This window comes from Phlebotomus argentipes, unplaced genomic scaffold (assembly GCF_947086385.1).
Source record: "Phlebotomus argentipes unplaced genomic scaffold, Phlebotomus argentipes genome assembly contig_15, whole genome shotgun sequence".
Classification (NCBI taxonomy): Eukaryota; Metazoa; Arthropoda; class Insecta; order Diptera; family Psychodidae; genus Phlebotomus; species Phlebotomus argentipes.
In genome coordinates this window covers 16050997-16075228 of record NW_026776181.1, presented here as the reverse complement: position 1 = coordinate 16075228, position 24232 = coordinate 16050997, and the positions used below count along the sequence as shown (strand labels likewise).

Below are 24232 nucleotides of genomic sequence, written 5' to 3'. Positions count from 1 at the left end.
TCGCCCAAAATGAACTGTGTAGACACTATTTGAATGGGATTAACTTGCATGTAATGAATCTCGAGATGACATCCCATGTTCTGATGTGACTCGCAATAGTGCTGAAATATTTGTCTGTCGGTGACTGAATAAATATCATTTAAAGTTTTGAGGGTTGAGAGAGAAGAAAAAAAAAGGTCTCTCGAATCTGACTTTGGGTATTATGAAGAGACTTTCTGCTTATTTTGGGGAAGGCGAAGAATTTTCTTCTTCTTCGTCGTGCTTTAGAACACAACATGCATCGTGTTCCACTCAAGAGTAATTCAATATAGCACGAGTCAAGACGTCATCAGCAACTTGGGAAGTTTTCGCGGAGGAAAATTTATGTTTCCTACCAAAAACTACCATTCGCTCTATATAATTTTCACATTTTCCTTTTCGCTCAAGGATTGTGCCAGAATATGAACAAAAATAATTGAGAGATAGTTTAAGAGGAGAGGAAAAACACAGACAGACAGAGAGATCTGACAAATTCATTTGAAAGAGGAGAGAATTGATGAATTCTCACTCTATGCGAATGAGTGGAAAAATAATTGGAAAAATATACAACAGGGGAAAAATTGGAGCAGAAAAATTACAAAAGCTGAAATAGTGTGTGAGGTATGGAATAAATTATGATTTGAGCATTTAATCGGAAATGCGGTGAGTGGAAAAACAATTTTCACATATGGACAATCTGTTTCCACTCCCCTCCCCCCGCCCCACTCGCCCCCCTTGGACTATGGGCGGAAAAACCCCTAAATGCACAAAGCCTCCCTCACCGCATTCATTTACTTTTTGGGCAGTAGATAAATATTTATGTAAGCTCCTCGTCAATTCCAATGAATTCAATACTTGTATCGCGAACACCAAATTGCATAATGCGGAACATTATGCTGCGAGTCGCTAAGGGGGGGAGGTGGAAAATGGCTGTAAAACACGGCCATTCGACAATATGCAACTTCCCTGAACACACTCACTTATTCATATCGCCGAAGACAAAACCACAAATTTGGCAAAATATCAGATACATTTCCGCGGACTCTCGCAATTTAGCGTGACATGTTTACAGTTTTTCAACTCCATTCTTTGCCTTTAACTGAATTACAATTGCTAATCAGAGCTGAAGAGGCAGAAATTGAGTGAAACACTCCCATTCTCTATATTCAATTTAACCATCTGTATAATGAGCACAATGAATGATTAATTGAATCAAGGGGAAGATGGAATGACTGAAATCTGTACACCACTTCTTAACACTTCCACAATTTCTATGAAAAGTCCTTAACTCTTCCCAGGAAATCAGATTTCATGGATTGATTAGAACAAGACTAAAATCAACGAATAACTGAAATTAAACCGAAAACTAACCAAAATCTAACCGAAATCTTAACAACAGTTTTATAACTCTGATTTTAAGACTTTTTAAGTGTGTTTCTGATTTTAATTGCACTTTTGAATATCAATTCTTAATTGAAATTTTTCTGTTTTAAAATGTGGTGTTGTGAAGTGAAATATTGAGGTTATGTTTGACTTAAGCATGATTTCCTAACATCTTAACTTCTAGAATTACGATTTTTCTTGAGTAAAAAACGAAATTCTATTAACAAAGTGGAAAATTTTTTAATTTAAGCACAAGAATTTCAACTTTAAGATAATATTTAGCCCCAAATCAGTTACATAACCTAGAAAAATATGGCAAAATTGAGGATTGGATAAAAATTAATCAAAAGCCAATCAAAGCTGTGGACGAAATATTGCAAAAATTGAAACACTTTCACTTCCTTAAGCTTCTATTGATCTGTACACCACTTCTGACCATAATATCTCCCCCTTGAATTGCATTGGTGAAAAGTATTGCAGATCAATATGATAATGAATGTTTGTAACGATGTTATAAAGTCTACTAATATGCAATCTAGTGTTAGCCGCAAAACTGATTTGGCTAAAATATGAATAATTTTCAAGCACATTAGAATGAATTTTGATATTTCACGTGTGTTTTTTGATAGAGTTTCACTATTCGATGAATTTTAGATGATATTTTCAAATTTCCACCCATTTCAGTAATTCAATAGGAAACACAAAATATTCTGCAATACTTTAATTCGTGGAATTTTAATTGAATACAACTGATTTTGTCATTTCACTCCGTTTTGATGTCATTCTGGAATATTTCTGTAAGTCCCAAGGGTGGAAAATCGCTGAACAGAGAGATATTTTGTCCACCCGTTTTGCTCAAATTCCGGCCAGCGTTGGTGCAATTTCAGATTACGAAAATCCCGAGCAATGAAAGATGATAACAAGGGTGAATAACATATGCACAGACGGGGTTACTAAGCAATCTCGTGTCTTCTTTCCAACATAGCAACAAACTTTGCCAAATTGCTAAGCTCTGGAGAACACGAGGAGTTTTGTGTCTAAGGAAAATTAAGGACAGAGTTTGAGAATGAAAGAAGCTTTTAACTGGAATAAATCATTATGACTCGAGAATGCCAATGATAGTGAAAGAAAAATAGCAATTGAAAAGAAATTTGTAATTTTTGGTTGCACAAAAATGGCAAAAATGCAATGATTTTCAATCTGTTTGAGTGACTTTTCCAACCATTTATGGGGAAGTTTTTTTTCTTCGAATTGAAGAAAAACTGTCAGATTGCATTTATTCTTTTATTGTTCTTCTGGGCAACTTTGGCACTTTCACGAGCACAACTACATATAAAAGTGAATGTGAGGGGGAAAAAATATACACAGACAGGTTAAAATTCTCTTTATTTCTTTGCCATTTTCACGGTGACAAAAGTCACGGTAATCAAGCATTCAGTTCAGCAAAGACTTTTGCTCCTTTGACATTTTCTCCACATTTTTCCTTTCCACCAATTTATCGTCAAGTTACAGACGACATCAATTAAAGGGTGTCCTTTTCGAGAGAGAGAGAGAATGAATTTCCATCTGATGCTAAAGGTACTAATAAAATATTCCCTCCTTGTGAGTATTTTGCTGTCCAATTTACGCCTCATTCAGAGAATCACAAATTCATTCCAATCTCCTTAGCGATGTCGAACAATTCAGCTATAAATCAATGCTAGAACAGTCAATAGAAAAAGCATTAAATCACATTCAATTGATCAGGATTGTGTCCTTTAATTTCCACCCTCAATCATTGCGCGACAAAAGAATTTTCAATCAGACGGAAAGTGCGAGGAAAACAGAGATTATCGATAATGAGAAGGAATCGTTACAATATGGACAAATGACTTCACGAGTCGTTGCAACATTATAGATTTCGTATTTCAGTTCGTAAAAGCTACGAATTTTTTTCATAGCTTATTTTGACGGCCGTGCGGCGGCGCTAGTGTCAAGCACAAATAAAATATGAACGAAAAGGCGTTGGGAGATTCAGTAAAGAGCTTATTTAATATGAATTTCAGCTATCAAAAGCGAAGAATCGATCCAACAGGACAAAATTGTGTTAAGACATCTGCATCTGTGACAGTCGCTGACATTGGATCAAAGAATGTCTGGAAAAACATAAGCTGAACCTGAAATGTGCACAAATTACAAGATAGATCCAAAAATATTTACTAATCAACCCAATAACATCTTTGATTGTCAATTTTCTTGTTTTTCACGTGCATTTTTCGACTTTTTCTACATTTCTTGGGAGAAAATAAATTCTCCACTTTTGTATATGTTATGAATATGCAATCTTGCAACGACTTTTTGCAAAGTCGTATTTATGACAATCTAAAATGTGATGAAAATAAAGTTGCAACGACTCATAATTAGTCATTTCATCTATCAAAAGCTTCTCAATCAGTTGTCAAAAGCAATAAAACCTCAAAAGCGATTATTTTTCACCACCAAATTCCGAACAAATAAAACAATTCCGCAAATTTCCACTCCAATAAACTTCACAGAAGTTTGGCTTTTTTTTTATCTTCCTCCAGTATGTAAACTATCAATTTTCATGTTCCAGTCAATGTTTGGAGAAGCGAACCTTTGGCAATCATTTGCCAGCAAACTGTGTGCAAAATGGGTACAAAATATAATTAAATAGTTTGAACACAAGGATGGATTTTCCATTGGGTGTGAAAGTTATTGGAAGAGGCAAGGCTTTTCCAATGGAGGCTCGTGATTTTTTTCCCCTACAAGTGAAAATAGGGAATTCATTGTGAAGTCCTCGGGAAACATTCTTCTCTCGTGGAAGAGAAAGGAATTACGATGGCAAGTTGACAAACTAATTTAACTTTTAACACACCACATTCGAGACTAACCGAGGAAAATTGAGTTGAATATTTTGGTTCTCACTCACGCCTTCGAGGAGGGAGGATTCGCCCCAGAATCCCACCCTCTCCGCCCACCCTCTATACCCTCTATGTATATAGTTTCCGTGTGACAAGGGAGTGAGAAGGGATACAAACATATAAAACCACTCATTAAGTATTTTCACGGAATTTTCACACACACACACACACGCGAGGAGGGAGATTAAAATGGGAAATCGTGGTGTCTTTTGTTAAATTGAGACCATTCATTCTCACGCTGCACAAGCTTATAATCCAATAAATTGCCAGGAATAAACAACAAAATCAACATTAATTCTTGCAATTTTAGCCATTCTGAAGTGCTGCTGTGAAACTTATTATGCTGCAGACAGTAGAATTGGCTTCTTCGTGGCATGAGAATGAGAAAACGTTTACTGAATAGTTTAATTTGAGCTCCTTGCTGAAAACTCATTCACCCCTCCGTGAGATGTTTTCCTTTTTTTCTCCACTCTTCAGCACAGGATACATTTCCTCCCCCCCGAAGACTGGTGTGTGGAAGTGATAGAGATTGCTGGGGAAAAACAAGCACATAATTGCCCAGCTATTCAGGAATCAATGAGGAAATGGGAAGAAAATGAGGGAGATTTCTGATTAAAATTTACAATGAAACTCTCTCTCAAGTGGATTTCCACTTGGACATGAGCAGTTATAAGAAAAAAAAGTTATGTTGGCGAGAAGCGACACTTTAATCAAATGACATTGATATGATTATTGTGCTATTTATGCAGATTTCTTGTTTATCTCGATAATGAATAAATGCATCGCTTCATTAAGTCACAAATATTTGTGACTCTCAATTGATTGAATCCACAACCAAAAGGCAAATCATTCAGTTCAATTCTCGTGATGAATTATCAACTTAACCACATATTTGAATTCCATTTGTTGTTAATGATTAACCTCTTGCGTTATATTGAAATATGATAATTTCCCTGGATCATTTCAATAAAATCACATTATTGAGGCATTAAGTGAGAATGCAAAATAACCGCAAATGTTGCCGCTCAATTATTGAGTTTGCATCCAAGGGTGGAAGTTGACTTGCAAACCTCTAAGCCAAGGGGCCAATCACTCGCAAGCTGAGACCATTAACTTTGTGATTTCAATTCAATTTTTGATTATTTCATAGAAATTCTGATCATTTTCTGAATATTTAATTAAAATCTGATTATTTTAAACAAATTCTGTATTTTTTTTAATTATTTGTGATTTTAATTCAAATTTTGATTTTTTTCATACAAAATTCTGAATTTTTTCCGAATATTTAATTCAAAATTTGATTATTTCTCAATTTTACGTTGGAAAATAATCTTTATTTGATTATTTTTATTGAAACTTTTTGTTCAATTATACTTTGGAAAATATTTTTTTTTTGATTATTTTATTCAAAATTTGATTATTTTGCAATTTTATTTTGGAAAATAATAATTTTTTTGGTTATCTTATTGAAAATTTGATTATTTTTTTGATTTTACTGTGGAAAATAAACTTTTTTTTGATTATTTTATTCAAAATTTGATTATTTTGCAATTTTATTTTGGAAAATAATAATTTTTTTGGTTATCTTATTGAAAATTTGATTATTTTTTTGATTTTACTGTGGAAAATAATAATTTTTTTATTATTATTTTATTCAAAATTTGATTATTTTGCAATTTTACTGTGGAAAATAAACTTTTTTTGATTATTTTATTCAAAATTTGATTATTTTGCAATTTTATTTTGGAAAAAATTAATTTTTTATTATTATTTTATTCAAAATTTGATTATTTTTTTATTTTACTTGGGAAAAAATAATTTTTTATAATTATTTTCTTCAAATATGAAGAGGTTCCCTTAAAAATCGCCCTGTGACTTGCCCCTTGATCTAACCTGAGCCATTTCCTTATCACCCTGAGAGACAAAACGCGAGACAGTGGTTCTCCTGTTGATGCTGGGAATTCAATTTGGGGATCGAAATAAATTCCCATCCCTTTGGACGCCACCTTGACGTGTGTGAGTTACGATTGTAGCGTGAGAGAATAAATGACTTTACAGTCATCCATCTCCGAAGGGGTGGCAACTCAGCCCGAGACAGAGAAGCCTTCGGCAAGAGTGTTTCTCAGCAATCGATTGCAGTGGATTTCGCAGGAAAATCCTCACAGTCTTCTTCACTCTGTGTCTGTGCTGCGAAGGCAATCGATCAAATTAATTGTATGACTTCTAAATTTATCTCTCCTTCAGTGCCTCTCTCTTATCCGCATTCTTTTGCAGAGCCTCCTTATTGGGATTTACTCAATTGCTGATGCTTCTTGTCTTGCGAAATACATATAACTAAATTTGCTACACTCTCCCTGAGAGCTCACTTTGCGAGCACTCATTCAGAAGTCATCCATCTTTATCTCTTTGTGAAATAAAAACAATCTCAACCTCGTGCAAAATTGCATGAATTGTGCAAAAGGTCGTAAAAGCTCATCTCTCGGGGCGGTGCAAGTTGCAACTTTCGCAGTCATGTCAGGAGTGTTGCTGGGATTAAACTGCAAGAGGAGCAAGTGCGGGATTTCTGGCGAAAGTTCACTCTGGCGCAGCGGGGGGTGGTTTTGGGAGTAATTAAAAAAATTATACACCATGTGAAAATACTGGGGGGATGATTAATGAAATTTATGATATCAAAACTTGACTGTTTTTTTTCTGCTCGACTTTCTGCTTTATCGCCACTTCGCCACCCACCGCTGGGTGGCTTCCTGGCGGTTCATGTTGCTAATGAGGGAGTGTGAAATGCCTGAAAATTGTATCACACGTCCTCAACCCCTTCAGGGACAAGACACAGCAGGAAAAGTCCATCCTTGGGCTGAAAAATGGCTCAGGGATGGAGGAAATTTCATTCCCGCTAAGTGCAGAATTTCACAAGGGACAGATATTGAAGCCAGAAGTGGTGTACAGCTTTTAGACAAGTGTTGAGAAGCGGAAGGGATAAATTATTATAAATTTATGTGTTTTCCAATTGATTTTGCTGAAAAAAATCAATTTTATTGGCTTTTCTAGGTTATGTGATTGAATTAAAACCGATGAAAATTGCTTTTTCTTTGCGAAATTTTCTCTTTCTCTCGTCAGAATTGAGCATTTGTGTTGACAAATACTTCAGATTGGTTAAATTTCAGTAGGAAACAGCTTTAAAGTCCATCATAACCTCAAAAATATCACTTCAGTCTAAATGAACAGCTTTTTGATGCATTAATTCCGCAGTTTGTGTGTGAAAGTGGCAAATTCACAGTGATATTCACCATATTTACTCGTTTCCAGATTTGAAAGGATTAAATTTAGTCTGAAAAGGATATTTTAAGCTAGATTTATAACCTCACAAACGCGGAAATCAAGGCATAAATTCATTTCCAACAATCGGAAATCTAAGTATTTGAAGAGCTTAAACTTCTTGAGACGGAAAAACGATGAAAAATGCCTTTAAAGGCGTTCAGAAGAAGTGTCTGAAGTGTTGAATATTCTGCACAGTTTCTGTGGAAGCGTCAGGAAGTGGTGTGTTAAGATCTCCGCCTCGGAATTGTCTTGGAGAGTTGCTCATTAATTTGTAATGTGGCGTCTCGAAGTGCATCAAGAATGTCACTTTCCATCACTGAGCAATTCGCCACCCAACAAGCGACATTGTATGCAAATTGAGTGCATTTTCTTACAATCGCCCGCGAGAAATGAATTCCACCGAGTCATCATCATATTCTCAACTGAAGACCAGGGAAATCCACTCTCTAGAAGGGGTGAAAAAATATCACCGCACTGTCACCGAGACACAATGATAAATACATTTTTCACTCACATCCCCAAAGTGAGAAGAGAGAAAAAAAGAGTGGAAAGTGGCAAGTTTCAGTTTTCACGAAATTTATGACTCTAAATGTCGTGGAAAATTTCATGGAAATTGGGGTTAACCACTCCAGTGAATTTTCCCTCCTTCTTCGCCACACTCTTCGCCAACCCCTTCCGCACACTTCAACTTTCTTCGGGGTGTTTAGGAGGAATTTGGGAAATTTGTTAAAAGGCCCGCGCCGAAAATTCGATTCTCTTCCGCAAATGCTGGAAAAGTGTGAGATGAATAAAAGTCTCTTGAATAACAACTAATTATGCTGCCAGTTGGAGTTTTTTTTTTCACGCTAATTCCGTATAATTTTTCTAAGGCTTCCAATTTGAATGACCGCAAGTCATTTTTTACCACATCGCGGCCCTTTGTTGCGAGTCATTGGCGGCAGAGGAGTGTTTCAGTGGTAATTAAAATGGCACGGAATGGGCGGGAAAAGTCTGTCACAATAATGAGTCTATCAAAATCTGGGGCTGGAACTCTTGGCGGAGAATCAGGAAGTGGTTGTTTTAGCGCAAAAACCTAAATGTTCAATTAACTAGCTGAACATAGGAATATTTTCTCATATTTTCAATTAAAAACGCTTTTAACTCGTCAATTTGCTTCTGCACTGAAATTTCCAGTGAAAATCAAGGGGCAGATATTATGGTGAGAAGTGGTGTACAGCTTTGCGGAAGTGATTGAGGCAAATTGAGGCATTTTCTCCAGGAATTCTGCATAGAATAATCAATTTTAGTGCTTTTCTAGGTCATGTTATTGATATAAAACTGATTCTGGTGATTAAATAACCCTCAAAATCATCAAAATTGTGGTGAAACTAAGAGTATTTCACATTTTCTTGACAAAATTGAACATTTGTGCTCAAAATAATTCATATTAACTGAGAAAAAGCTTAAAAGTCAATCATAACCTGAAAAATATAATTAAAGTCTAGAAGAATGTTTCTTTTCTTCATCCTAGATAATTATACAGTAGATATATTGATGATATTCACTATATTTACTGAATTTAGCTTCAAGGGGAGTTAAATTAGTCCAAGAAATATTTTCATAACCTCTCAGGTTAGAATTTTTCTAGACATTATTTTGAAGTGTTGAGGATTTCTGCAGAAAATTAAAGTGTCATTCAGGGCATATAATCTCCCCCTTGTGCTCCGTGATTTAATTGCCCCGAAAGGGTTAAGCTGGTCACAGGGCGAAAGCTTCTGCAAGGATGTAAATGCTTTAGTCGCCCTGAGCGCGTCTTAAGATAAAATCCGACCCTTTTCGCAGCAAAATCAGCTCCCTTAATTGTGGTGAATGGCGAAGAGGCGCTGCAGACATAAAAATTTTACGTCTTTCACCTCCATGAGCATAAATTGCGATTCTATCGAACTCTTTTTCTCACCCAGTTCGGCGCTCTGCGATTGTGAAATACGCCATCGATGGTGAGAGGCTTAAAAGGGGGCGCATCATTATTTCATTCAGCTTCAGTGGGGAAACACACAAAAGCATCTCCCCAACACAAATACAAGAAAATGTTGCTCACATTATGGGTGCATTACTATTATTATTTTGTACGAATGCGGCGCACTGTGCCACCCATTTTCTCCACACTTTTGCACAAGCCATTCAGCTGAATATTCGCCCGTGATATCGATGCTCAAACTAACGATGTGTGCTGGCGGTTGGGGTGCTGGCTTCGGAATTCAATAAAGGAATTATTGTAGCCCGCGGCGTCTCGACGGGTGGTGAGAATATGAGAGTCAAAGGGCTCTTTCATCCCCCGAGCGCACACACACACACAGGCCAATAGACGAAGAAGTGCCAAACAGGAAGATGTCAAATGCCAAGAGAGCATTTGACTCTCTGCACCGCCGGCGGCAATTGTTTATTCAGCCGCGCCCCACGCCGAAAAATCCAATCGATGCACTTCCAGTGATTGGCACGGAATCATAAAATATTGCTCATAATGGATTGTCCGGCTGACTTCTCTTGGCTGATGGAGTAAAAAAATATAAATTGCTTCAATTGCATATTTAATGTCGTGACATTAATTGTGGTCGAGTCGCGTAATTAGGAGTGACGGGCTTTGTGGCCCCTTTTGTCCCTCCAAAGAGCCGAAAAAAAGTCCTTTTCCGCCACTGTGACATCTATAAATCATTTTAATTCGCCTCCACGGTGCTTTTCACGCTTGCCGATGCCACAAAAGAAAACTTTCAACCCTCATTTCCATCACTATCGCTATCACGTTTCCCGATTTGACGTCGACGCGCGCTCTCAGGGGGTGAATGGACTGTCCAAGAGGGGAAAAACAGGCTTTAAATCTGTACACCAGAATAGTCTAAGCTTCAGCCTTTCAAATGATTGGATTTCTGTCATCATTTCTTAGTTTTATCTTTGGAAAATTCTTAGAAAAATTCTGAAAAAAATTGTGAGGTTAAAAATCCGGCTTAAGAATCCATCTTGCATTCATTCAATTTCCTCTTAATTTGCCACTGTGAAGAACAATCCGCAAAAAGAACTAAGAAAAAGACGTTCTTCTAGACTGAAATGACATTTTTGAGGTTAAGATTGACTTTGAATCTGTTTCTTACCTCTAAAATTCAACCAATTTGAAGCTTTTGAACACAAAATCTCAACTCTGTTAGGAAAAAGAGCAATATTTCCATCTGAAGTACAAATTTTCTTTTCAATTTCATAATTTTGACGGTTATTTAACCATCAGAATCTCCCTTTAATCAATCGCATAACCTAGAAAAGCAATAAAATCGATTTTTCTAAGCCAAAATAATTTACAAAGCACAGCAATTTGTAGCAACAGAAGCTTTTGCAGTACTAATATTTGAAATATCTTCCCTTTGGGACTGTCAAGCTTGCTTTTCAATGCGATTCTTCGCTGTATTTTCAGCAGATGATTCTGAATGCATGGAAGAAAAACTACTTTCCTCCCAAATGGGTGAAGCAAAATGGGTTAAATGGAAGGATTGTGAACTAATTGATAAACACTTTGAATTCCAATTCTATATTTTTCGAGTTGCTTTTGCAAATGATTTATTCCAGAAAGGTAAGCAACTCTATTCACCCCTCGAAAGCTTCACCCAAACCCACTTCTCGTCGCGATAATGATGTATTTTTCACGCATGATTAAACAATTCCAATTGAAAACGAAACACAGTCGCGAAACACGTCGATGGGGTGTGGCGAGGGGGTTGTGGGGGTGGGAAAATTGTGCGAAGAAAGCACGGGATTGTGTGGCGATGTTTGTTGGGATTGCGGAAAGGCAAATGCAAGTTGTTCTTGGGCGTCGGAGCGTCGCCTGTCTCGGTGGCTTTTTCTGCTTTTCGTCCTCTCGTGGGACAAGTCCTGAGGGGGGAGTGTGAGGGGGCGCGATAACGATGACAAACGACCTCGTAAGTACTCCCAGCAGTCCTCACTGGTGGCGAGCGGCAAAAAAGCGGCCTGTCGAGTGAAAAACCGCACACACCGAGTGTGTCTATTTAAGAATTGCACCGACGATGAAGGGAAAAACAGCAGAAAAGTGGAAAATGCGGGAATTTTCTGATACTTTTTTTTCTTTCTTCATCCCCCAAACCGTTCTCGTCTAAAGCCAATGGGCAAAAGGGTGCGAAAGGCGCATTCTTCCATCCTATTCAGCAGAGATAAATTCAACCCCTCGTGGACGAGGGTGAGAGGATGAAGGAATTTCCTCTATATAACTGAGGCAATATAGTGTTTGGCTCCGCAAAGCACGTTCCGACAAAGTGTGGAGGGTAAAATTTGTGTTTCGGAAGAACAATTTTGCCAACACATCCCCATCATCACTGCAAAATTGCTGGACAATTGATTTTATCCCAGATGATAAGTGTCGAATGTGAAGCATCTTCAATTACTTAGAGTTTGAGAATATTGTGCGCGGCGAAAGACGAAATTCTCTCCGTGGAGTTGTGAATCATTTATCAAAAATACAAAATAAACTGTCATAACGCCTGACATGTCATTTATTTATGTATACATTGTGACAAGAGCATTTCTGAATGTTTTATTTCACGCAGTGTATTTCACAAGGCTCTCATTCTCACATTTGCATACATATAATACTCAGGCGAAGATGGTCAAAAGTGTCTACAACTGAATAACATCTCAAAATGGAAATTTTGAAATTTTGAACTTATCAAGGGGGAAATTATGCTCTTAATTTGTACACAATTTCAAGTTTTTAGACTGTTCCACGCGATATTTCAGTAAAAATCCACTTTAAAACGCTTTTTCGAGCATCTTTTCCGAACATAACCTCAAAAATATCCCTAAGGGATCATAAAAGACGACAATTGGAAGCTCTCTAGATGATAAAATCATCTTTTAAACTTAAAATTACTCTGATTTAGAGTCAAAATCGTGAAGAAAGTGGCTTAAACGATCATTTTCCAAGTCCACAATACACTTTTCGAGGTTATGTTGAACTTCAACACAATTTACAGTGTTTAGCAATGTTTATCGCATGAAAATGCTTAATTCTGCTAATGATTAGAAATATTTGGTGAATTTATGACAAGAATTGATGTGCTAGAATGCGAAATATTCACTAAATCTGTCCGTAATTCGTTACATAACCTAGAAAAACGACTGTTTCTTTGTGAAATCGTGATGATTTGTCAGTAAAAGAAGCGCTAAGGTACTGCTTAAGTACTTCTGCTGAGCTGTACACCACTTCTGACTGTATTATCTCCCCCTTGTGCATCACCCAATATCGAGAAAATCAATATTGCTTTTCCCCCAGAGCACACAGAGTCTATTAAAACCGGAAAGGCAATTAATTGTTTTCTGCATGCCTTTGTAAAATATGACGCCATGGAGTGGACTCTTGGATGGCGGAGGAAAAAAGGGGGATTGTGTTTGGGGGGTTAAAAGCTCCTCCGCACTATCGCAGTGACAATAAATTTGCCCAGCGAAACGCTTTTGAGATTCAAATCTGGGGATGGTTGTTTAAAACAAAATTCCTTGATCGTGATTTTTCCCCTTGACGCTCGAGCATCCCCACATTAGCTTATCGAGAAGAGGACCGTGTGGGACCGAAAGAGTGCTCCGCAAGAGGACAGAGAGCGAGGGGTGGGCGATGGAGCAATTGTGCGGCGGCCCAAAAGGTGCGGGGAAAGTCCCGAAGGAGTCACGTAATTCAAATAGAAGTGCCAGACGCCACCCACTGGTAAACTGTGTTTGAACAAAGTGGGAAACAGCTGAAGAATAATAACACCATCATCGTACTTGAGCCACCCGTAGTGGCTCCTTGGCTGCAGAGACGACTGACTTTTTGCCAGCTCTCCTCCACTGTGTGAGCTTTCTGGCGGAGAGCGAGAGCTTTTCAGGCTCTCGGCACATCATGAATTCAACTTGTTCACACTTCACCACAATTTCGCACTGCAACTTGAAGCGCCTCCAGGGCTGGAATTTGCATTGAAATTTATAATTCTGGCCAAGGAGAGAGAGAGAGAGAGAGTATTGTGAGGGAATTGCTTCGCTTTCTTCTCTATCGCACACAAAACACCATCCCTTTGTCCACCAATTTAGTGGGTGAATTTTCCATCAAGCTCTCCTCTTCCTTCTCGCCATGCCCAGACTGACTTCCTGGTCAACAAATGTCTCCGGAGTGCGAGGGGGGTTGGAAAAGGGGGGGAGAAAGTGATGTATTTACTAAATCAAATTTCCCTTGAGAGAAATTCGTTTTTCGCACACGCTTCCTCGTATTATTCTCTCTCTCTCTATTTATGGCAGACTTGTGTGTGAAGTTTTCTGCATTTTTTCTCTAGATTAACACTCTCACCAAGGATGTTTTTTCCGCCACAGAGACGAAAAAGTCGTTAAAATGCGGGGTGGAAAAAAAAGAGCCATTATCAATGGACCCAATTTCCCCAGCATAAAATCAATGACAAATAAATTCTCGTGCTCAGCCATCTAGAAGACATTCAACTCTGCTCTCGGTGAAATCACTTCTTTCCACCACATAGTGTTTTATTTCTTTTCGCCTCCTTATGAGATAGGGTGATGCAGACGAAAAGGAGGAAAGAGTGGCGAGAGGGAAGCGAACATCCCCATGGCAAAAATAACAAATTATCCCAATTTCATCGAGAGATGCGCAAGAGAGAAATTTCGTTCATGGTGCGATGGTAGAAATTTATAAGATAGTGTTTTGTGAAGGATGTTTATTTCTTTTTTATACCGCGGCGTCCAGATTCCTGGCGCCATTCGGGGCGTCCTGCAGATTTTCGCACTGTCATCAATGTTGGAAGTTATCCAAAATGTTTCACTGCGTCCGAAGCATTCCTCAACTGTTTGTGAGCACGAAATTCATGTGTGGATTTGCAAGAGAGCCGATTTTAATTTCACATCTCCCAGCAAAGACTATTTCAATTCTCTCAATTCTTTCATCCCTCCAGTAATTTGTCGGTGAAAAGAAGGGTGTTTGTGGATGTGCAATAACTCGAAGATTTTATGGCGAAAACAGCTACTTTTCCCCGGCTCTGTGGCGCCAATTGGATATGTCTTTGCACGCCAAAAACCCACCCTCGACGACTTGGTGGCACTCTCCTTGCTGTGCCAAAACTTTCCCACAACCATGACTCTGCCTCTTGCAGATGAATCCGACAAAGGGACGAATATTTACTGGGGGAAGGGGGTGCAGCATTTGTCAAAAATGTCATGTCTCTTCTTGCTGTTACATCTGCAGAGTTGCTGCTTGAGAATGCAGAATAGATTTCCAGAGATAGCAAATTGGAAGTGAGCAAAGCTTCTGGGGAAGATAATATGGCTAAAATGGATGAAATCTAACCGAAATCTAACTAAAATCTAACTGACAGTTTAAAACTCTGTTTCAGACTCGTCTAACAGCGGTAGAAGACGAAAATGGTTTTCTTTGGATAATTTTAATTGTATTTTTGGATATCCATTTTTGATTTTATCAAATTTGAGTTTTTTTACCAAAATCTGACTGAAAACTAACTGAAATCTAACTGACAGTTTTATAACTCTGTTTTTGGACTTGTCTAACCGCGTTAGGAGACGAAAATGGTTTTCTTTGGATGATTTTCTGATTTTTATTTCCTTTTTTGGTATCAAAAAGAAATTTTTTTAAATCAAATTTAAGTTTTATTACCAAAATCTGACTGAAAACTAACTAAAATCTAACTGACAACTTAAAAAATTACTTTTTCACAGTATTTTATACATTTTTTTTCTTTTCAAATTGCATTTTTGAGTATTTTTCTTAAATATAATCTTTAATTAAGGTTAAGCATTGTGTAGAAATATTGAGTAGAATTTTTCTAACTCATAATCACAACGACTTAGTGGAAAATTGAGGGTTTTTTTTTTGATTAAAATACTTTCAGTTTAGGCGGAATTTCTTCCTTCAACTTCCATCTTCCTCCCTGACAACTCTGGAGCAACATTTCGCATAAATGGCCTCATATCGCATGTATTTTCTCCCCTCATTCAACCCCCCAAACCATTCAGCATTGATGCTTTGAGTGCGAAGGGTGAAAGCAGGCGGCTTTTTATTCACAATCTCTTATGACAACTTGCCAAAGAGCTTCTTCAGTTGTAATGCAGAATCTGAATGTTGAGCTTTTGGGGTTGTGCAGAGGCAAAGGGTGGGGATTTATAGAATTTATTGCCAATGCGCCAAACTTATTCACTCCATTTCGTCTCACTTTTCCCCACTCATGCGAGGCAACATGACACGCTGCTTTTTGTATGCCTTCACAATGGTGTGGCGGGAATAAATGATGGGAAAGCGATAGAATGCGATTTAATTGATTCCCCGCACTGACATTGTCTTTTTCTCTCTCTCTCTCTCTCTTTGCAGATATCAGGGCGAGTTGGGAGGAATGGTGAGTAGTGATCGTGGCAAGAAATCGCTCAAATTGTAATCAATTTCCTCTTGAACGGCTTTCCTTGTGGCTGTGCACCAAAAGGTGGACGTACGATGGAATTTCAGGTGAGTTGAAAATTGATGATTTGCTCTTCTGTATCGGGAAAAACTCACTCGCGCGCGCGCCTCAATTCGACAAGAGACACACTCCCAATTAATTGACGGTGAGGGTTGGAAAACAATCAAGTGCAAAGGGAAGAAAGACAGGAAAAAAACAACCTCTCCAATTCACACTGGTTGCATTCCAGTGAAAAATGGTGGTCAAGGCTGGGGGAAAAAAGGACGAGTGCGAGTGGAAAACGAGGGTAAATTTAGCATGATTTTTTGCCCAACGTCGACTTATTTGTGTTTCACTTTGGCTTTTTTTCCACACTCTGTGCGCCTCTGCCAAGATATACTCGGAAATTTACACTTTTCAGCACTTTTTCCCCGCACGATTCCACCTTCATCTCCACTGCAATTTGTTGCCTGCATAGTTTTTCTTCTGCGTGCGGACAAAAAACAGCGCCTCGTGATTCAGAGGGTTGAAGCAAGTCTTCCAAGGGATGTTTAACATAAAACTTTCTCCCCGACTCCGTGTCGTCTCGCTCTCTTTCTCCCACCCAATTTACTCCTCAAGGGTTGGGGGTTTGGGCGTTGAGTCTGCGATGAGAGTGGATTTATTTTATTCACCTTCACATTAGCTGTTGGAATAAAAATTGCCAGGGATGCTTAATATTCTCTCTCTCGCGCGCGCGGGGGTGAGAAAAAAGGCCAACTTTAGCTCATCTCTGCCACGGAGATTTTTCACATAATCCAACCCCTGTGCAGGGGTGATGAAACTCATTTTCTGCACCTCACCTTGATCCTCACGCCACGGATTCTGTCTTCAGCCAGTGGCGTGTGCAATAATCGGGGAGAATTAAGTTAGTGCCACAAGTTTGCACTTTTCACTCTCATTTTCACAAGGAGCAATCTTTGGGGCACCTGGAAAGTTTCCCGCTGGCGCATTTTCTTCAATTTCCACCGTATAAACATTATAGTGAATTATACTGGAAAACTTTTCAGTTATTATTCAAATATTTCAACTTGCAAAATGAGAAATAATGCTCAAATTGTGTTTTCTATAGAAAATTGAGGAAAAAATCAATACAAAATGAGATTCTTAAAGCTGTGCTTGTTTAAAATCGATCATTAGACAATCATTTAGCAATAAATCACAATTCTGTGGCAGGTTTTGTCTTCTTGTTTCGCAAGCTATTCAAATGCAAATTTTATTCACAATCATTGGAGAATTTTCAGTCAAAATTTCCCACTTTTGCAAATACAATTCTCAGTGCAAATGAATCTCTTGTTCTTCAATCCAATGAAGCCAAGGGGAAGATATTATGGTGGGAAGTGGTGTACAGATTGAGTGCTTCTTTTACTGATAATTTATCCAAATTCTGTGAAATTCCTTTGATGTTTTATGTAGAAACAGTTAAAAAAAAAATCAATTTTGAGGTTATAATTCGTATTATATGAATTTTAATCCTTAGACTGAAGTTGGGAAGATCAATAGTCATTTTCAAGCAACAAACATCGTTATTCTGAGCCTTTGATGCCAAAAAATACACTGCAAATTGTGTTAAAGTTGAACATAACTTCAAAAGTAGTCATTTGTACTTGGAAAATGGTTATTTAGAAACATTTCTAAACGATTTTGACACTGAATCACCAATTTTCAGTTCATTGGTAATGATATTTTGTGATCTAGAAACCTTTTTAGGATCTTTTGGTAATAATTTTTGGTTATTTTCAAAAAGATTCTTAAGAAAGAGTTCTTAAATGGATTTTTACATAAATATTGCGGGTAGAAACTTAAGAAATCCATTGTATTTTGAGAATATTCTTGCAAACATTCCTGCAGGAAGTGGTGTACAGATTTAAGGCACATTTTCTTCTCCTTGAGTAAAGCAAGTCCAATAATAATTGAGGGAGAAAAATTGCTGTTTAAATTTTAAGCCTGAATTCTCTGGGTGGAAAAGCCATTAAAATCTGGGCCAAGCAGAGCCATTCGCGCCCAGAGCTTTCTGTCTTTGCCAGCTGAAGTCACCCCCGAAGGGGTGGTTTGGGTGGGATTGGCGGTTGTCTGACAGCTAAAGTGCGACTCACCCGAAGCGGACAGACAACACAATCCACTCGAGGCGGTAAAGTGGAAATTGAGTGAGGGTTGCAAGAGAGAAAATTTGTGGCTTTTCACCCAATGCGATAAGAAGTTCCGTGGCGATTGAGTCTGCAAAGGCTACGAATAATTGCTTTTCTGCATTCAACTGAAACTCACTGAGATGGTGGTGTTTTCTATGGAAGAAAAGGTGTGACTTTCTTGTGCAATTTCGTCTCATTAGAGCGCGACAGGAGAGTATCCTTGGCATTGGCTGTGAGTGAAATGGGTTAAGTGATATGAATTCAAACAATTCTGGCAGGATATCTCATTGTGTGAGATTAAATTTCAACACACAAGAGCAGGCAATTGTTTCCAATCATTTGATGATTGTTGCAGGATGGAAAGCGGCGCACAATGGCTGTATGCAGAGGAAATGCTGCAAGCTGCGGCAGATATTTGGGGCTGGGAAACTTTGGGGGTGAAATGGGAGAAAGTGAGAGATAACGTAATTAGCAATTCGTGTTCGATTTCGTCGGATTGAAGCCATTCTGACCAATTTCATCAAATGCGTCCCATGCGTTTAAAACTTCACAAGGATGTTTCAGCAATTGCCGTGATCGTGAAATGCACAGGATATTTTTTTTTACACCTCCGCGTGCGTGATAATATTTATAGGTAATCCGCGACTCAGGGTGGCATGAAAACAAATCCCCAATTGGATTTTCATCAGCCGCACCGAATGTTTATCCTGTCGCTGGAAGGCGCAAAGAATTCAAGTGGACGCGGAAAATTTTGGTAGCATCACCAGGAGCGATGGGGGAAATGCATATGAAACCGCAAAATTGAATCCACTCCCCATCGATCCAGGTGTTCTCGTCACACTGTGTATTTGCTCACAATGGACTGAATATGAACCGGATGACATCATTAACAATTACCGGTTTTCCGTTGACCAGAATATCAAAGGGAATAGCATGGGGATCATCAGCTAATTTACTCCACCACCCTTCCGGTCAAACATTCAATAGAGGCGCATCAGTCGGATGTGGAATATGAGTGATGAGATTACCATTGAAATTGCTGTTTTGACATTTTCCCATTAAAAACACATAATGACAAACATCCATTGTGGCGAATGTCAGCTGCGGAGGATTGTGGACTGTCTCACGTTGTCTTGGCCAGTGTCTTGAGGAAGTCTCCACGGCTAAATTGACGCTAAAATATATCGAAGGAACTTGCAATAAAGTACAAATTCGATTGTCTCGACGGTAAATGCAGTACATTGATTTTTCACTCTCTCTCAGTCAGCCAATCAGAGTCGAGTTGGCGTTTTCTCGGAACCTTCTTACATAGAATTTGAAACAAGAATGCTAGAATTTTCGGTCCTACAAGGATAAGAATCATGTTAGCTTTGTAATAAGAGGAAAACTCATGCTTCTCCTCAAATTATCTCTGTTTGTGCTTCTTAAAAATACCAGCAAGAATTTACCCAAGATCAATATTTATATTAAAACTGTGTCATTAAATTCAAGGGGGAGATAATATATGGCTAAAATCCAACATTTCTTGAAACTCCTTCAGAATTCAAAAACATTCTTCACTGTCTTACGAGAATCTTAAATAAAATCACAGAGAAAATTGTGATATTTCTAATGAATTCCTAAATATTTCAACAGTTTTTAAAATTTCTCAATCGATTTTTGCGAAAATCTATACTTTTCATTGCTTTTCTGGAAATTTGTCCAATCATAGCCTTAAAAAATAACATCTCTTTCAAGCTCAAAATGGAAAATTCTGCCAAATAATGAGAAAAGAAATTCAAGTTCTCAATACAAAATGTACCAATTGGTTTAGAGACAGCTTTATAAACCTAAACAGAAATATTGCATACAATTAAACACTTTAATTAATAATAATAATAATTTTGTTCTCCCTTATTCTGTGTGCGGCTGCCGCCGGCTTCATGCCTCTCTCTCTAAAATTTAGTTACATATTTGAGTTCATAGCCTTACAATTTAAGTAATTTAACAACTAACTTCCAACTAACAACAACTTCTGAGCATAATTAAATCTTTGTATTTAGAAATCTGTCATTTCCAAATCATTTCAGTTTGCAGATGCAAAAAAGCCTCCTATAAATACTCCTTGCATTGCCCAAAATTTTTCTGTCCTGGTGGCGAGCTTTCGGGGAGCTTTTGGGCCATCAGTCTGGCAAGCAGTGCAGCGGCCGGTCGTAAATATCCCACCCTCGACAATTTCATTTCCACTCGCAAAATTAAGGCAAGTGCAGAAGGAATTTTTCTCGAGCGAGCAAGTCGGCCAATATTTCCGGCCAGCCGCAAAACTGGGCCATGGCGTCCGAAAGAAAATCCATTTTATAAATTAGTGGCTTCTCTGGGCTCATGCTGGAAGTGGTGGGAAATTAATTTTGGCGCGGCGGAGCATTTGTTAAGTGATACATATGTTTCTGGGTGGTGGTGTGGGGGCTAATTTTCGCCCAAGCCACACATACAATTTAATCATCGCCCAAAATTGTATGACTTCCATTTGTAAATTAGTTCATGAGCCATCCGCTCATTGGCCATAATGTTGCAGTGAATTGTAGCATATTTCGAGGGTGGCGCACACAAATCCAACCCCCTAAATGCCTGACCCTCCATTCGGGGTGTGCTTTTGGGGCTCGAGAGTGGGTCACTAATCATTTGTTTCAGCACCAGAAAATGCATTCATTCCGGAGACTTGAGATGTGAGGGCGAATTGTTTCCACATGCATGCAGAATAGTTGTGATCATTTCACTCGCATTTCCGCGCCAACTCTGCGGCGCAATCATTGCAATTATAAGGGATAACAGGGAGATTTGCTCAAACTTTGTTAATTCTAATGCAAGAGAGCGTGCCTAACTCAGCTGTAGCGAGTCAAGTTGCAATGTGTCGCCCAAAATGCGCCATAATTAGTTCCTCCCTCCGAATTTGTGCTTCAGAATGCTAAATAATATTTCAAAATATCCTCATTCAACTAATCTTTCAGTAATTCGCATGGCAATGAAGGTGTTGGCAAAATTAACTGTCAAATTTCACGCAGACGATTCAAGGATTTTCCAAAGGGGAAAATCACTCGCAATTTTAGACCGTTAATTTTGTAATTTTTGGCGATTTTTATTCAAATTTTGAATATTCCATAAAAATTTCAGTTTCTTGTGAGATATGCAAATATTTAAATTCCTATGCTTTGCAAATTTAATTTTACCGGAAATGTATGTGATTTATATATTATTTAGAGGCATTTGAACCCAAAATTGTGGTATGAAATAAACGGAAACGAAGAGAAAAAGTCACAAAACTTGCCAAAATACAATCAGAACTTCTACATGTCTTTCAAACTTGATTAGCTAATGATGAAACTGGGCTTTTTCTACGCTAAAAGCTCCATTTTCGTGTTCAAATTTCGTTCTGTCCTGCTCAGGATCTCGCCAGGAAGCCATAAAGTGTGAGAAGACAGAAAATAGCGTCCCCCACGCCAACTTTGCTGCCCTCTGGCGGTGATATGTGGAGAAAATAATCAAATATTTCAATTTTAATTAAATATCCAGCGTATAATATTAATTTTTTGGGTATTTTGCAATTTAAAAATCAACTAGTGACTTTCCCCTTGAAATTTCCAATCGGAAAAATCGTGTTCGGTGTGAATTTGGACGGAAAAGCGAGAGAGCGATTGCTTAAGAATATTGTGACACGTTTGTGCCGGCAATATAATCCATTTTCCCGCCATTTGGTCCAGTTTTTTTCTGTGCCACAGCAAATTCATCTTCTCACAGGCCGTTCGGTTGTCTGGCTGCATGATTGAAAATTCATTGAAAAGCTTCAACAAGTCATTCAGACATCCGTCGGAAGAGCGCCTCACGTTCTGCCCATCATGTTCACATTTGATTTGGTCTCACTCTCCATCTAATATTATAATATCGCGGCGCCTCAGACGCCGTGATGTGCATGAAGTTTTCCCAGATTGAACGTCAAGACGGGCTGCCAGAGGAGTGTGGGTCGCACAGTGTCATCTTCATCTCTCGTCATTGATATTTCTCGCTCGACTCGTGGAGACACGATGCAAATTCAATTTCCGATTCTCTGTAGAAGGAAAGAAAAAAGCTCTTCTCTGGATCAATACTCCGTTGATCACAGTGAGGGTAGTTTTGCGGACGAAAGTCATGCTAACAAGGAGGCTTTTTGGAAACTTTTCCACCCTCCCCGCCGTAATGACCACATCTCTCCTCCAGCAAAAACCATGCGAGATAAGAGATGGAAAGGCACTGTGAATTAAATGAATCGCTTCATTTGCCGCCCAATGAGATTTTTTCCCCCCAAAATTGACCCCATTGGCTGGTGGTGTTGTTTTTGAACAGCAGCAGCAGCAGGAGATTGCGAGGGTTGAAGGAATTTCTCTGTCGTGATGGTGTTTCGATACACTGGGAGAAAATTGATAAATGGAGTGTATCAGATTATTGATATGTGACGAGGCGAAAATTGCTGGGTGAAAATGATTTTGAAATGGCTGTGAAATGGTATTTAGCGACTGCGAAAGACTTTTCACACTGGTGCTCTTCGTTGAATTTACCTAGAAAATTTCATTCACACCTTCAACCACTATTATTTGCCCTTCTTCAACACACACACAAACGCGCGATATCATTTTTCCTCATCCACACATATAATTTATTTTCACCTCCACACAAAACACTTTCATCTCAAATCCACCCCGTATATAAACTCAATTGTGGATGCACGGAAAATTGGAGATTGCCGTTGAAATCGAAAATTCCGCAGAGTTCAAATTTCACTATATATGTACACATCAATTGAATCGCCGAAGACGAGTGGCGAATTGAATTCATCGTGCAATTTTATTGTACCACCAAAACACCCCCACTTTTTTTGTCACTCTCTTTCCCACACTTTTCTCTATGATGCTTTTCGCCGACAATTCGCCGATCGGATTGCATTTGAAAAAGCAAACCAATGAATTTCTCTTGTTATCGAATTTGCACGCCACTTTTAAGTCGCATTTATCAAAATTTCATTTGGAAAAATTTCATGACATTTCCGAGAGTTACAAATTATATTATACAATTTGAGTTTATTTTACCTAGAAAATCAATTTAACTACTTTTCTAGGTTATGTGAATGATTTAAAACAATTTCTAGTGACTAAATAACCCTTAAAACCATCAAATTTGTGTGTAAGATGAGAATTTTTCTCTTTTTCTTCGCACAGTTGATAAAGAAGAATAAATTTTAGTAGTTTGAAAAAGTTTAAAAGTCAATTAGAACCTCAAAAACGTCATTTCAGTGCAGAAGAATATCTCTTTGCTTACTTTCTTCTGTATTTTGTGTGTATAAGTGACAAATTAATGGATCGTTGCAACATTAAAGACTTTTTATTTCAGTTCGTAAAAACTACCAATTTGATGTTGCAACTTTATGCCTTTTATAGCTTATATTATAAAGTACGAAATTTGCTTTTTGATGGTGTTTTTAGGGCAGAATATTCCAACTTCCATCCCGTTTCTAAGAATGAATTCAACGATAATTCTTGAAGGATGTCCCAAAATGTCCAGAAAACTAATTAGTTTGTTTGGAAAGGGTCGAAGGATGTCCGGAAACACATAACCTCAATTTAGAACATTGAAATGTGCACAAATAGCCAAAAAACATACATTTTTCTTGGTTTTCACGTGAATTTTCCTGCTTTTCTTGTCTTCACGCGACGAAAAATATGATTTCATAAATTCCCTACATTAGTAAATATTATGAATCGCAATCTTGCAACGACTTTTTGTGAATTCAAATTTTTTACAGCTTATCTAAAATGTTATGAAAGTAAAGTTGCAACGAGACCTATTAATTATTCTTATTAATTATTGGATTAAAATTAGGCAAAAAAAAGCATTTTCTCGAAGACAAAACTAGGAAATCAAGACAGAAATTGTTTATGATCAAATTGTGGAACATTTAAATCATTTC

General features: G+C 38.0%; 1 protein-coding gene across 3 annotated transcripts in view; it reads left to right on the top strand.

Moving 5' to 3' along the window:
• LOC132261454 (carbonic anhydrase-related protein 10) overlaps nucleotides 1-24232 on the top strand; it is a 63401-nt gene that overhangs the window by 7017 nt on the left and 32152 nt on the right. For all 3 annotated transcript variants that reach the window (XM_059760281.1, XM_059760280.1, XM_059760279.1), the window contains 2 exons: nucleotides 16027-16051; nucleotides 16136-16158. In XM_059760281.1, the coding sequence (XP_059616264.1) occupies nucleotides 16027-16051; nucleotides 16136-16158 (48 nt within the window). The remainder of the gene's footprint in view (nucleotides 1-16026; nucleotides 16052-16135; nucleotides 16159-24232) is intronic.